The sequence below is a fragment of the Hyperolius riggenbachi genome, chromosome 8, assembly GCF_040937935.1.
Source record: "Hyperolius riggenbachi isolate aHypRig1 chromosome 8, aHypRig1.pri, whole genome shotgun sequence".
Classification (NCBI taxonomy): Eukaryota; Metazoa; Chordata; class Amphibia; order Anura; family Hyperoliidae; genus Hyperolius; species Hyperolius riggenbachi.
Genome location: NC_090653.1, coordinates 25,176,240 through 25,192,380, shown reverse-complemented (window position 1 = coordinate 25,192,380; position 16,141 = coordinate 25,176,240). Strand labels below are relative to the sequence as shown.

The 16,141-nt window shown below is 46.1% G+C and overlaps 1 protein-coding gene across 3 annotated transcripts; it reads left to right on the top strand.

The window, feature by feature from the left end:
* The first annotated feature begins 401 nt into the window (after window positions 1-401).
* FOSB (FosB proto-oncogene, AP-1 transcription factor subunit) lies at window positions 402-15,877 on the top strand. Of its 3 annotated transcripts, none has more exons than XR_011023454.1 (5): window positions 402-1,451; window positions 6,322-6,600; window positions 6,692-6,799; window positions 8,247-10,800; window positions 11,848-15,877. XR_011023454.1 is itself a non-coding variant. In XM_068250092.1 (5 exons), the coding sequence occupies exons 1-5, from the start codon at window positions 1,347-1,349 to the stop codon at window positions 8,647-8,649; spliced, it is 801 nt and encodes a 266-aa protein (XP_068106193.1). In that variant the 5' UTR covers window positions 402-1,346; the 3' UTR covers window positions 8,650-15,877. The 3 variants fall into 3 exon arrangements, 2 of the variants coding, with proteins under 2 accessions (XP_068106193.1, XP_068106192.1); XM_068250092.1 differs by having other exon boundaries at window positions 8,247-8,453; window positions 8,548-15,877; XM_068250091.1 differs by having other exon boundaries at window positions 8,247-15,877.
* The last annotated feature ends 264 nt before the right edge of the window (window positions 15,878-16,141 follow it).

The window sequence follows — 16,141 nt, the reverse complement described above, 5'->3', positions numbered from 1 at the left end:
GCGCTGCTCAGCATAGTAAGGCGGCCAGTTACTATTAATACAGCAGTGTGTGCCGAGCTGAGAGCAGGGATTCCCTCTAACGTCACTCCTTAGTAACCAGATAAACACAGCAAAGACAACACCATATATGGCTATGTACGTCACAGGAACTCCGGGTGGGCGGGGCCGCCCTTCTTGCCCTTTCTGCCCCGATATCTCGGCTCCTGGGGCAGCTAGATGGCTGCAATTTTCAGGGATGGGGCAGCCGGTGCTGGGGGTGCTCTGGGCCGGATTTGGGGGCGCTGGCTGCTGTGGCTCCAGAGATATTGGGAAGAACAGTGTAGTGACGTCAGGGGGGTGGGCTCCTCTGGTATAAATAGGAGACTGATGTGAGCTTCATTCATAAATCTGAGAGCCGAGCTGCAGAGAGGAGCTACGAGCATCGCCGCCGGATCCCCCCACATTGCTGCACTTTTCCTGGACCCCTTCATCGGCTGTGCGGAGCTTGTTCTTCACCGATCGCGTTTTTTGTCCCTCACCAGCCCCTTGCCTTGGATTCACTGTGTCACCTGCCGGAGTCCCCTGCATACATTGTGTCACCTGCCGGAGTTCTTTGGGTACATTGTGACATTAGTAGAGTCCCCTGGATACATTGTGCCAGTTGTCAGTGGAGTCCCCTGGATACATGTGCCAGTTGTCAGTGGAGTCCCCTGGATACATGTGCCAGTTGTCCTCTGGATACATTGTGGCAGTTGTCAGTGGGGTCCCCGGGATACATTGTGACAGTTGTCAGTGGAGTCCCCTGGATACATTGTGACAGTTGCCAGTGAAGTCCTCTACCTGGATACATAGTGACGGTTGCCAGTGGAGGCCACTGGATACATTGTATCACATCTGAGTCTTGTGGCCACATTGTGACAGTGGAGTCAGACAGATCTCACCATGTGGGTCTAGTAAGCGTGTTGCTGAACACACGCATATAGCAATTCTGGAAGACCACCTGTGATTCTGAACCTTGGTCTGAAGGAAGTTTTGCTTCTGATCTTTCCTGGTTCTGAACTCTAATACTCCTGGACCATTGTGGCTCGGGGGTTCTTCAGATCTGGACTCTGATACTCCTTCTGGACTCATGGTGTTCTGGAATCTTCTAGTTCTGGGTTGTGATCCTGGTCTCTCCTAGTCCTTTACTGTGATCCTACTGGTGTCTCCTGCTTCTGGATTGTGACCCTAGAGTAGACCCTCATAGTTGTGCATCGTGACCCCTCTGGACTCTCATTGACCTCTGATCAGCCTGCTTTCTCTTAGTTCTGGACTCTTGGACTTCTGCTCTGGTTCTGGTGTGGTGGCGGTCCTGCTGGTGATAGGACATGTACCAGGGCTACGATTCCTCCAGCTCCTCCCCGTCTGCGGAGTCTCAGTACCTGTCATCAGTGGATTCATTTGGTAGCCCCCCCGCAGCTACTGCACCGCAGGTGAGTGCGACGTCACTGCCAAGTGACATCATGGGGTGAGAGATGGTGGGTTGCAGTGAGAGTGGGGGCACACACAGGACGCCAAAGCTGAGTTACTGTGTCTGACGTCACTACAACTTCATATTAACCACACAGTGACGTATTTACATGTGCACACACATATGCACATACATACACTGAGTTATGCCATAGATGCCAACCTGACATAGTTCTGTGGTATGTATATATATATATATATATATATATATATATATATATACACACACAATGACTTGTACACACACACACTAACCCTGACACACCACACACACACATTCTCACTCTCTGATATGTATACTGTACACACACTGCCGTGCATACATACAATACAAAGTAACCTAAGCACAAATTGACACAAATACACACACTCACTCTCTGATATGTATATATATATTGCACATATACAATTACTTGTACACACACTAACCCAAACACACATGAACATGTTCTCACCCTGACACACCACACACACATACATGCGCGCACACACACACATGCGTGCCCGCACACACATACACGTGTGCACGCACACACACACACACACACACACATACACACACATATATATATATTGCACATATACAATGACTTGTACACACACACTAACCCACACACACAGGAACATGTTCTCACCCTGACACACCACACACACATACACACACACATACGCGCACCACACACATGCATACACACGTGTGCACGCACACACACGTATGCGCACACACATACGCACATGCGTGCCCGCACGCACATACTCATACATACACATATATACACACGCACATGCGTGCCTGCGCACACACTCATACATACACACACACGTACACACACACACACATGTGCGCACACACAGGAACATGTTCTCACCCTGACACACCACACACACATGCACATGTGCGCGCGCGCACACACACACACACACACACACACACACACACACACACACACACACACACACACACACACACACACACAGGAATATGTTCTCACCCTCACACACTTTGGCAATGCAGGTAAAGAGCACTGTATGTTATGACAGTGCTGGGCTATCATTGAATACTCCCCTCTCTAGGCATATACTCCATATACTGTAGGTAGGCTTTATGTGGTTAGTAGTGGGAGTGCAGGAGGTGTGTCCAGTAGCTGTGACCAATCCTGTTCACCACTTTACCATTACAGCATCTCACAGATCCATCTCACCTCCATCCACAATTGAATATGAACTTCAAGATGGAATGAAACAGGAAAGGGAGGGGGGGCATGTCTGCAGGGGGAGGGGTTCAACTTTCAGGGGACACAAATAGGGGGAGATATGTCTATAAGGGAAACATGACTATGGGGTGAAATGGCTTGGGTGAGAGAATATGACTGTGGGGAGATATGGCTGTAGGGGAGAGGGCATCACTGTGGGGCAATATGGCTGGGGGGTTACATCTGTGGGGTTTATGACAGGGCAGACAGTGGGGTGACATGGCTAAGGGGGTATATATATATATATATATATATATGACTGGTGGGTGGGGGGTATAACTGCATGGCAATATGGCTTGGGAATTGGGGGGTTGACTTTGGAGTGAATGGCTGGGGGGGGGGGGGGTGACTGCAGGGTGACATGGGCTGGGAAGTTGACTGTGGGGCACTAACTCCTAAGGAATGTTTGTAGCCAAAACCCACTTTTACTGACACCCTCTTACAGTGGCTACCATCTTGGCAGGCTGCTGGATTCGGATTGGTCCACGTTGATAGTTGGCCAACAGCAAATCACATTCAGCACAGTAATGCCTGGTACACACCATGCAATTTCCCCCCAGATAGATGGGTCAAATCGATTATTTCTGATCTATATTCCGACCACTTCTACCCAAAATCGGTCGGAAATACGATTGGATATCAGATCAGACCTGTCGAAAATAATTAATTTGACCCATCTATCTATCTGGCGGGAAATTGCATGGTGTGTACCAGGCATTAGGGATATATCAATGAGGGCTAAAAGCAGGAGGAGGACAGAACATGAACCACATTAGGGGAGGGGGTGGGGTTATTTTTCAGAAAGAATGTCTCATGGGAAGCAGAGGGGGGAATCATGTAAATGTTTAGCAGGGGGCTTCCCCCTTGCACCCCCCTCTATGCGTAGGTATTGTATCGCTGCCGGTGATTTGGGAGCAGGGAGAGCCGATTGATGACTCACCCTGCTGCAGCTGAAATTCCCTGTGGTGTTAAATAATATTGCCCCTCCGAGTCGGAGCAATTCAGAAGGAGCATTGCCGTCACCCCAAATTACCCGTGTGTGGGCTGCGGACTATGGCATTGTTGCTATAGCGGCGCTCAACTCAGTACGGCGCTGAGATGACCTGCTTTGCCCCTCTTCAATGTGATCGTAGCATATATTAGAGACCAGCCTTGACTGGAAGGTTATGATGAATAGGGAAGTTTGACTGAGGGCTCATTTACACTTAAAGGGAACCTTAAATGAACGAGGGGTAAAGAGTTTCACTTACCTGGGGCTATTACCAGCCCCCTGCAGCAGTCCTGTGCCCTCGGAGCGGCTCTGGAATCCTCCGGTCCCCCGCTGTCACTTAGTTTCCGACTCACCAGTCGGACGGCCGCCATGCGTATTATTATTGGACGCATTCCCTACTGCAATTAGCGTTGTTGGGGAACGCAACGCACACAAAAATACGCATTGCCACATTCCGCATGCATAGATATGCGGCAACGCGTATTTTTGTACGTGTTGCGGTCCGCAACAGCGCTAATTGCAGTAGGGAATGCGTCTAATAATACGCATGGCGGCCGGCCGACTGGTGAGTTGTCAAAAACGAAACTAAGTGACAGCGGGGGACCGGAGGATTCCAGAGCGGCTCCGAGGGCACAGGACTGCTGCAGGGGGCTGGTAATAGCCCCAGGTAATTGAAACTCTTCACCCCCTGTTCAGTTAAGGTTCCCTTTAATGAGTTGGCATGCGTTAGTACGCGTTTTTTTCCATAGCAGTGCATTGTAAAAAAAATTTCAGTTAAAACGCATTGAGTGGGAACTGTGCCATTTTCTTTCAGTTATATATGAGAGCAACTGATTAAATGTTAAGGTACATATACACGTCTGATTTTTCCAAACGACCGGTCGTTTGGACGTCAAATCGGGCGTGTGTACAAACGATCGTTCAGCTGATAAGACTGGAGTTGACCGATCCGCCAAGCGGATCTGTCAAAACCAGCATTATCAGCTGAACAACCGTTTGTACACACGCCCGATTTTACGTCCAAATGCCCGGTCGTTCAAACGACCGGTTGTTTGGAAAAATCAGATGTGTACACGCACCTTAAAAGGGGCCTGAGCAATGTGTCTGGGGGGACATGACTGGGTAAATATGACTGGGTAGAGTGAGGGTGGGTGGGGGAAATCGGGAGGGGGGGGGTCATGACTGAGGGAACATGACTAGGGAAATGAACTTGGTGGGTCCAGACCTGGAAATTTTAACTGAGGGGACATGACCAGGAAAATATGACTGGGGGTACATGACTGAAGAAACGCGTGTGGGGGACACAGTTGGGGAAATATGAATGAGGGAAAGATTGGTGAAATAATAATGGAAAGATAGGACTGGGGGACACAACTGGGAAAATGTAACTTCAGAGATTTGGTTGAGATGATTGGGGACATGATTGAAGAAATGTGGCTGTGAATATAACTTGCGGAGATATTATGGGGGGGAGGGGGGGCAACTAGAGAAATAGGACAAATAGGACTGGGGACATGACTGAGGAAATATGACTGGAAAGATATAACTGGGGTACGCGACTTGAAAGATCTGAATGGAAACATGATTGGAGAAATGACTGGAAAACATGATTAAGATAATATGGTTTGGGGACCCGACCTGGAAAATAAAACTTGTGGGGACAAGACAGGGCAAAAATGATGAATGGGGAAATATGGTGGGAGGGGGGGACATGACTGGGAAAAATAACTGTGAGAAATGGCTGGGGGAATACGATGGAGGGGCGTGAGTGAGGTGATCTTCCAGGGATACATGATGAGGGGGTGGGGGGGAAGAAAAGGGAAATTTAGGTTGGAGGACACGACTATGGAAATGTTACTAAGGGACATAACCAGGGAAATATAACTTGGAGGAACGACCAGGGAAAATGACTGGGGGGACATAAGCTGAAAATTATGGCTGGGTGGTCAAGGCCTGAGAAAAATAACTAGTGGAGCTTGAACAGGAACAATGGCTGGAGAACATGATCTAGCAAATATGGATAGTTGGAATAGACGCAATCTGAGAAATGTAACTGGCGGGATGTGCCTGGGTAAATACAACTGGACTAGAAGTGTCATGACTGGGGAAAATACCTGGGGAGACATGACTGCTTGAGATGAGGAAATAAAACTCAAGAGACCTGACCAGGGAAATATGAGGGTATATGACTGGGAAATATGACTGCTAGGAGTTATTTGAGGGCTATAGGACACTGTAGGTATATGTCTGGGTAAAGAACTTGGAGGATGTGACCACTGGAGATATGGCAAGACATGATTGTGGTCAAGCTATGTCTGGAGAGATGGGTATGATTAGGGCAATATGATAATGGATGGATATGACTGACAGTAGGCATATAATAGGGTAATGTGAACCTGAGAGATTCTGACAATGGGAATGAATATGATTACAGAGGGATATGACAATGAGGCATCTTGACTGGTGTCCAGGCTCACCGGGTAAGTGACCAGCCCCTCAAAAACTGGGCTAAATCAGTAAACATTATTCATAATTTTTCTATACTATACACTGTTCTTCTACTTGACACCTCTGTCTTCCTAATTCTAGGAGTGTATTGCCCTATGTGATGTTCCGACCTCCTTCGTACCAACCGTTACTGCCATCACCAGTAGCCAGGACCTACAGTGGTTGGTCACGCCGGCTCTTATATCATCCATGGCTCAGTCCCAACCAACACCAGGACCATCGCTGGACCCATATGACCTGCCAGGCCCCAGCTATGCCTCACCAACCAGGTCGACTTATAGCACAGCTCCTTCTACTGCCACAGCTGGATCAGAGGGATCCCGGCCCACTCGTACGCGTAAGAGGACCAGAGAAGAGGCGGTGAGTGCACCTGGACTAGATTAACGTACTTCACAAACCTAAGAGCAGAAATGTGACCTTTCAACGTTTTTATCTATTTTTTTATACACAGCTTACACCTGAAGAGGAAGAGAAGAGACGTGTGCGCAGAGAGAGAAACAAGCTAGCTGCTGCCAAATGTCGGAACCGTAGACGAGAACTGACTGACCGATTACAGAGTGTAAGTGACAATTCTTGTGAACCTCCAACAACTAACAATCCTTAAAAAGAAGTCAATAGATAAGCTTAAAAAAAATCTCCATGTAGGAGCTTTATTGAGCGTTTGAGGTGGCTTCAAGTGTTCCTGATGTGTGTTTAGAGTCAGAAGTGTCCATCTGGATTTCTAGCACCCTATTTCATCAGCCCCAACTGTCCATGGTCCATAATTCAGGAACACCAAGTTTCTATGGTGATACTTCTTCACCTCAGTCGTCTATGAAGACCAAGTTGTCTGTAAACCATCATTTAGGAACCCTAAGTTACTATGACCCACTTATTTCACCTATATTTAGTGTGCCCAAATTGTGATTTGATTTCTGGAGCCCCAACTGTCTGCACATATCTGGAGACTTAAACTCTTATGATCCATATTTCTGTGCCTTAAATGATTCATATGTCTTGAACGTCATGTACATGTGACTAACACTTCTGGGTAATACATTTACAGCCCATATATCTTGGAATACAAGGTGTTTATGACATGTTTGAGAAGAACCAATTTTCTACAAACCCTGATTTCTAGAGCCCAAAGCTCTTTGATCATTGTTTATGGCGCCTTAAAGTGAACCAGAGACAAAGCACCCTCACGTATTTTACCATATACTGTATATCTGGGGGAACATTAGAGGAAACACCTACCATGCTCTCTGTTTCATTCTTCTCTGCTCAGCCTGCCTGTTATCAGCCCTGATATAATCCCCGACTGAGCATTCAGTCTGGCTTTGCTAAGGAATCATTATAGCAGAGTCTGTCTTCTCTGATGTCTTTTTAAGCCCAAGCCTGCCCCCTTCTGGCTTTGCTATAATGACTCAGCTATAATGATTCCTGAGCAAAGCCAGACTGAATGCTCAGTCGGGGATTTTATCAGGGCTGATAACATGCAGGCTGAACAGTGAAGAATGAAGCAGACAGCAGGGTAGGTGTTTTCTCTAATGTTCCCACTGATCTATATGGTAAAATACATGAGGGTGCTTCATCTCTGGTTCACTTTAAGTGTGACCTATGTTTATGGAGCCTATTTCTCTCAAAGTGTCTGTGCCTGATTTTGATAACATGATAACCCGTTATTCCCACAGGAATTCTGGATCTTGCGGAGCAAGAAAACTACTCAAAATAGAAGAATTTTAACGTTCCATACTTGACCTATATTGTCCATAGAATATCTTCTGAGACGATTGAATACCATTGCTAATGCCTTATTCTCTATGCTCTAAAAATGAGGTCCATGTGTTATTTTTACAGGTTGTACCTTCCACTGTTAATAGGATATATCAGTGGCTATTCACAGTTATTAGCCATTGATATGGAGATAAAGATGGTCTCTAATAGGAGACATGTATCTGTGTAATTGTACAAGAATTATTAGTAAGACGCTCTGTAGTAATTAGTCCTCTGTGTTCCCCTTGTAGGAAACTGACATCTTAGAAGAAGAGAAGTCCACACTGGAGGCTGAGATTGACGAGTTGCAGCGACAGAAGGAACAGCTGGAGTTTGCGCTTCTCACCCATCGGCCAACATGTAAACTGCCCTATGAGGACCCGGACCTGCCCCCAACCGACCCATCCATCTCCTTCTCTCTTGGAGGACTCCTGCCCTCGTATCCCCCTCAAACGGAGGTATCATTCCCTATATGTTTGCCGCCACTACCGGACACAGACTGTGCCAGCGGCCCTGGAGCTTATACATCTTCATTTGTGTTCACCACCCCAGAGGGAGGAACCTGTGGAGCCCGGTACCAGCGAAGCAGCGGAAGCGAGCGCTCATCCTCCGACTCGCTCAGCTCCCCCTCACTCCTGGCACTCTGAAACATAAAATTCACTCCCTCTTCCTCTTTTATTTTCCTCATGCAGCCAACCTGTCCATTCCATGTAGATGGTCACCACTGCTGTCCATCCTAGGGATCACTCATCTACCCTCTCACCCATCTGCTCAACCTCATCACCATCATTTGTGTTTTTCCATGGTGCACTATGCCGTCATGCCCTTCTAAGTCTTCATTATCTACAATGGTGACCTTTCCAATCCTTATCATCTACAGTGAGTTCTCTCCTGTCCCTTCCACTATTTTCATTTTCTACACTGGAGATATCTCATATGCTTTCTACTCCTTTTGATCTACAATGGAGGCCACTCATGTTCCTTCTACTCCTCCTTATCTACGGTGGAGGTTACTCATGTTCTTTCTACTCCTCTTTATATAAATATGGAGGTATATGATGTTTTCTCCACTCGCTCATTAAGATACCATCTCTGCATCCTCTAGAATCCTGAGTTTGAAAATTGGGAAGTTATTCTGGTTCTCCAACCCAACTAAACCCAAATTTGATCAAAGCACATTCTAATAGACATCGGGTTGACATGTGATATAGTGTATAAAGCACAGTCGTCGAACTCCAGTCCCCAGGACTCTATCCATAACAGTGTTTAGAATGAACTGAGCAATGGAGAAATGTGTTGTGCTTGATGCGCCACACCGTTCCTGATTCAGTCCTATCAATTTGAGCTGTGCCAAAAATGTGTGAAGACCTTGGCTCTTGAGGACTGGAGTTCGACATCCCTGGTATAGAGGGAAAGTGGTGGAAATCATACAGTTCAAACATGCTTGCCAAATGGAAGTATAGTTTGCCTCCTGCCCAGATTCAGCTGGTGAGTGGGTGGGTTGATCATGAGTGACCATGTGTCTCCCAAATTAGGAAAAATAGAGAGGACAAACTATATTTCCCATCATTTCTGTAGAAAACATGTGGCTAAGGGTGGCAGCAAAGGGCAGTGACAAGGGCGGAGCATGGAAGTAATTTGCACAGTTGTTTCTTTAGCTGCACAGTTCACCACCCACCTCATCCATATTCAGTTTTAGGCAGAAGATATGGGCCTGGGTATAGGGCAGTTATTATGCCGGCACACCCTTATGTAGTTTACAGGAAGTGAGATTTCAAGACCCCCACTTTGGGGGTCTTGTGTCATTATGGATAGGGGTACCACAGCAGACAAGCACAGCTGCCAATCTAATTTTGTGATTTGAAAATGTAGTGCCAAAAGCAATACTTCTACCAAGCGAAATTGGCCCATTCAGAACTTAACAACGTCAAATTTGGAATTAGTTGGGCTCTAAGAAATCAGCCTCATATTTCCTCCAAAATTAAGCGCTGATAATTCTTCTTCTACCCTTTCGCTCCACAATAATGGGTTGATCTTCTCCACTGTTGTATACTCACGCTTGTCTCTCTGTCCAAATCTCCATTGTTTCCTCTGCTCCTCAGCAGAATCATCATTCTTAAGTTCCAGCTCTCCTCTTACGCTTGCCTCCATTGTCACACCCAACCCTATCTGCCTCGATAACCCATAGACATAAGATTGTGGTCTGAAGGACAACTTAATTTTGAGTTGAATGTTCACTCACCTAAGAAAGATTGTTCATGTTTTAAGTAAAGCGATCTTTTGCAATAGACTGCCTGCCAGTAAAATCAGTGCTGGCTTTTCGTATCCATATGGCCTACCTTCAACTCCTGTTCCGATAATATGTTACCATCCAACATGTACTGTGAGAATAGATGCTCCTTTTGGTTGGGAAATATCGGTGCTTATAGAAAGATGCTTCTCATGAAGGATTGTCCATCTGAAGACTTGGGCCACCAGTCTGGCAAAGCACTGTGTCTATGGTTAGCTTCACCTTCACTCCTCAGATTTCATAAATCTCGCGCCGCAACCCTCTACTCTTCTCTGCTCATTTCTAATATCATCCTCCATGACTGCACCCTCTTCTCTATATATCTGTGAACAATTCATACCCCTCACCCCCTTCTGATGGGAGTGTGCGAAGGGCTGAGCGTTGTCAAGAAGTTTCCTCCTCGCTACATTCCACTTCAGTGACCAAGATGAAATGAACTGCTCTACTGCCAGAGGGACCCCGGGACCAGGAGAAAGTGCATCATCTTCTCAGATGTCCAGAGGCCTCGACCAATGGTGTGAGATGGGATGGGATGGGGAACGTTAATTTCCATGTCTGTATCAGAACTGTACTCACCTCCTCTCTGCCAGAAGACTGTCTACCAAAGTCATGAACCCCACCTCTGATAGAGAGAATGGTGGTTGGTGAGCCTGTGGCCCTTCCTCTGCCAGTTAAAAGGGTGTGTCTTAACCTGTAATCCCTCCTCTGCCAATTAAAAGGGTGTGTGTTGAGCCTGTAACCCCTTCCTTACCAGAAACAATGGCATGGGTTTAGCCTGTACACCCTCCTCTGCCAGAGAGAATGGGGTGTGATCAATCTGCATGCCAGTTTAAAGGGGATGTCTTGAGCCAGTTACCCCTCCTCTGCCAGGCAAATTGGTGTGTGCCGAGCCTGTAGCCCCCTTCCCTTCCAGAAAAATGGTGTGTGCTGAACCCCGCTCCCTTCATTACCAAAGGGAGATGTGCTGAGCCTGTAGCTCCTCCTCTGCCAGAAACAGTAGTGTAACCTTTCCCAGGCCAGAGGGAGGGGTGTGGTGAATCTGTAATCCCTCCCATGTCAGACTGAGGGGCATGTGCTGAACTTGAAGCTCCTCCCATGGTGGAGTTTTCCTGCCCATGATAGACAAAGGGACTCCTCCTCTTTCAGAGAAGGAGGTGTACTGGGTTTTGACAGAGACAAAGGTGTGTTTTGAGCCACGTTCTGGTGGTGAAGTGACCCCTACAGGAACCAGAGTGTAGTGCACTCCATCATGCTGAGATAGTGACACCTTTAGAAGCCAGCTAGTCATATACTTTTCTGTTGGTAGAGCACCTCCTAGAGGGACCAGAGAGCACTGCTCTCACTTCTTTGATAGGACGCCCCCTGCAGGGACAACTTTTCACTCTCCCAGCTGCAGGGACTGTCTGCAATATGTGATTTTGCTCCTAATCAGCATTTGTAATGTGTTTATGCTGCATGCAGAGCTAACCACCCAATGCTTTTCACTGTGATTATGTGTGCAGCCGTGCTGGCCTCCCCTCCAGCTTGTGTTGTAGATAAATGTGTTTTTTTTTTATACTCAGTTTGTAGGTTTCTGCTACCATGACCTGTATTGTACGTGTGGACCTGGACGGGGCGGTTATGTGTGGCTGCCGGGAACCCTAGAAGAGCCAGTTATTATCATGAATACAGATATCATGTTACAAGCTGCTGATTAGGAGTATCTGTGTGTCAGAGAGAGGGATAGGAAGAGAGATGTCAGCTGCTGAGGCCGGCCCATGCTGATAGTTACTCCACCCACAGGGGCTGGCACTCAGTCTGTGAACAGATCTCAGTGTCTGAGGCCAGCCCATGCTGATAGTTACCCCACCCACAGGTGCTGGTACTCAGGCTGTGGACAGACCTCAGTGTCTGAGGCCAACCCACGCTTATAGTTACTCCAGCCACAGGGGCTAACATTCACAGACTGATCTCAGCCTCTAAGACCGCCCAACGCTGAAAGTTATTCAGGCTCCAGGGGCCGACATTCCCTCCAAGGAGAGATCCCGGCAGCGGAGGCCAGCCCATGCTTATAACTTTTGTGGCAGCAAGGGATGACACTCATTCACTATAGACAGATCTCAGCACTAGAGGCTGGCCCATGCTCATAGTTATTACAGCCACAAGGGCTGACACTCACTCTGTGGACTGATCTCAGCATCCCCAGGCCGGCCCATGCTTATAGTTATTCCGCCCACAAGGGCTGACTCTCACTCTATGGACTGATCTCAGCATCCCCAGGCCGGCCCATGCTTATAGTTATTCTGCCCACAAGGGCTGACTCTCACTCTATGGACTGATCTCAGCATGTGCAGACTCTCTATTTCAGTGTGTCAGGAAAAGGTGCAATGACCCTTACTATGGAAACATATGTGTGTGCATACTGCCATATACAGCACATCATATATATGTACACAGGCAGTTTTATAAAGAGATATAGCCATATTTTTCTATATATTTTTATGATATATATATAAGGCTTATTTATAAATGTATATTATATATTATATATATAAAGATATATAGTGAAGGTCATGTCACGTGTACAGACAGGATATAAGAGAGTGTATATATCTATTTCATAATATATTTTTGGATGCGATATAATAAAATATTTATATACACATATATATTATATAAGATAAGATGTATCTGGTTCTATGTATTTGGAGTCGTCATGTCAGCAATTCTACAGAATGTAACAAATTAACTTTTTTTCATAAGTCAGCTAATGAAAAGCAAAGAGAACCAAATTCTTCTGAGTTGATGCTAATTTATGCAAATTTGTATGCAAAAGTATGCCGTTTGAAAATGGACCAATCAATTTAAACCCAGGTTTAAATTGATTGGTCCTTTTTTAAGCTGCATATATTTGTATAAACTAGGAAAAATTTGCATCTCTTTGATCAGCCCCTATTAGTGATGTGTGAACCGTGCTGACCTAAAGCAACCAATCAATATTCAGCTCTCATTGGCCTGAGGACAATGGCAGTGGGAGGCGAGCTGTGATTGGCTGCTGTGGGTCAAAGCCCTCTTCTCGCTAACCCATGCGGTAACAGGAAGTCCTGCCTCCGGGTGGTGCCATTCTTCCTGCATGGAGGGGGGACTCCTGTTTATTATAATGTGAAATGATCTGGAAAGATGGAACAGAATCTGTCAGTGGAGACTTTGGCCTTGTATAAGGGCCCGTTTCCACTATCGCGAATTCGCATGGGCAATACAAGTGGATGGGGCTGTTTCCACTCGTCAGGATTTCTGAGCGTTTTTCTGTGCAGAAAAAATCTGCACGGCAGAGCCATCAGAATTCGCATACCGCTATGCGATTCGCATACAATGTATTTAATAGGAAATTCGCATGCGGTTTTAATATGCGAATTTTCGTTCAATTTCGCATAGAAACAATGAAAAAGCACACAGACACTGCCATGGTTAAATTCGCATACATAGTCATCCATGCGAAATCGCAATAAAAATTTGCATACATCCACATGCAAAATTCGCATCCGCATGTAAATTTTTCCCACGCCGAATCTCACTGCACAAGTGGAAACGGGCCCTAAGTGGAAGTCTATACATGGGGTGGTGGAAACCACTGTTCTCCAGTGATTTCCAGACAGAACTCTCAGCAGACCAGGCTCAATGTCTCCACACAGATCCAGGTTCCGGCGCCCGTCTGTTTGTCCATGTACACATAAGGTCTGACTTAAGGTGGGTACACACATCAGATAATAGTCTTTGGAAAATGAAAGATCACAGACCAATTTTACCCCTCTCCATGTAGTATGAGAGCCATACCTACACAGTCTATTCTTTTGAGATGAACTCCCTATTAGATAAAAATCTTTGCAAGATGCTGCACACAAAGATGCTGCACACATGCAACAGATCAGTATCTACAAAAGATCAGTTCCTTCAAAAGAACCGTTCCTGCAAAATGCATTTATAGTCTATGATATCTGCAGATCTCATACACACCTTGTTTAACAGACATTCATCTGCAGATCAGACAATCATCTGCAGATCCAAAGATCCATCCTGGTGGATCTGATCTGCAGATGATTGTCCGGTGTGTATGAGATCTGCAGATATCTTTTACAGGAACAGATCTTTTGCAGATACTGATCTGTTGAATGTGTACAGCATCTGTGTGTGCAGCATCTTGCAAAGATTTCTGATGGGGAGTTCAGCTCCATAGAGTAGACTGTGTAGAGCAGGCATGGGCAAACTTGGCCCTCCAGCTGTTGAGGAACTACAAGTCCCACAATGTATTGCAGAAGTCTGACAGCCACAGTCATGACTCATAAAGGCAAATGCATTGTGGGATTTGTAGTTCCTCAACAGCTGGAGGGCCAAGTTTGCCCATGCCTGGTGTAGAGTATGGCTCTCATACTACATGGAAGCGGGTAAAATTGGTCTGTGATCTTTCATTTTCCAAAGACTTTTATCTGATGTGTGTACCCACCTTTACTGAGGAGCAGGGATAGCCAATGAGACGGCAATGATTTGGAATCCATGCAAATGTTATGCTAATTGTAGGATAATTTATTCAGCTTGGAAATGGGCCAATCAAAATGCTGCAAGATGCTTTATTCGATTTTTCCACTTCATAACATTTGCATCAACTCAAAATTAATAAGCATCTCATTAACTATCCCTACTGAGGAATCGATCCCGAGATCTCCAAGCATCTGCACTCGTGGTACCATAAGGAGCTCAGAACCAAGAATGGGCCAATTGCCTTTAGGTGATCTTTTATTAATGGCAGCCTCACCTGGGTTATGTGGGGACATAGTGGGGGGTCCTGAAAGGTAAGTAAATAAGCAGCTGTGTAATTGCAGGCTCCTGCAGAGATAATTTTCAGCATCCTTGTTCTGCATTCTGATATGACCCAGGCTGCCCTCTGGTGGTAGCTGCTGCAACTGCAACCACACAGCCACTGATTCACACACCCTTTAGCAGTCTTCACTGTGATACAGTATGAGCCAGGCTGCCCTCTAGCTGCAGGTGCTGCAACTGCAAACACACATCCAGCAATTCACACACACCCCAATTTGAACTGATACAACACAAGCAGAACTCTAGCTGCAGAATATGCCGCTGCAATGACATAGCCAGTAATTCATACACCTCTCACTTTGATCTGACATGACCCAGGTAGACCCCCTGCAGTTGTCATCACATAGCCAGTAATTCACACTCACACTCTGATGTAATATGCTGCACTCTAGCTGCAACTACAACCACTAATTCATGCAGCTCTCAGCACCCTTGCTACAATCTGATATGACCCACTTGACAGTAGCTCATTAGTAACACGTGCAGTCCTGGTTGCGGCGTCCCTTCTGATACCCCCATTGGAGATCTCTGGAGGCGCTCAGTACATCAGACCTCCTAGTAAACAGATGGATCGTACACAGAGAGCGTTCATTTTCCGTCATTTAAAGGGACACGCACATCGAGTGAATCCTGCTGATGACTATGAAGCCGTGTCCCCCCTGCTGTTAATTTTCATTCTGATCTGGGCTGCAGAAGTCCCTATACTGTGAGATGAGTGTCACTGACATGACAAGCTGACCCATAGATCACATGACCTCACTGCCGCCAGTGCGAGGGTCTGGAATTGGGGGGGTTGTCCTGCGTGAGGATGATTGCACCTTACTGAGGAGAGGAGGGAGAACAATTCTTACTTCTGTTACTGTATTAGTGATATTGTGCAAGTAGGAAAAATTATTATATAATAAATATATATATATATATTTTTTGACTTCATTATAGTATAAGTCTTTATGGAACAGTGATAAATAAATCTGGAGAAAAAAAAAACAAGTCTGTCTTTGT

Excerpts from the sequence above, each read along its gene's own strand:
- FOSB (XM_068250091.1), top strand. The coding sequence starts at position 1,347 with ATGTACCAGGGCTACGATTCCTCCAGCTCCTCCCCGTCTGCGGAGTCT. Across the intron at positions 1,452-6,321 it reads CCGCAGCTACTGCACCGCAG|GAGTGTATTGCCCTATGTGA; the intron begins GTGAGTGCGACG and ends TCCTAATTCTAG. Across the intron at positions 6,601-6,691 it reads AGAGGACCAGAGAAGAGGCG|CTTACACCTGAAGAGGAAGA; the intron begins GTGAGTGCACCT and ends TTTTATACACAG.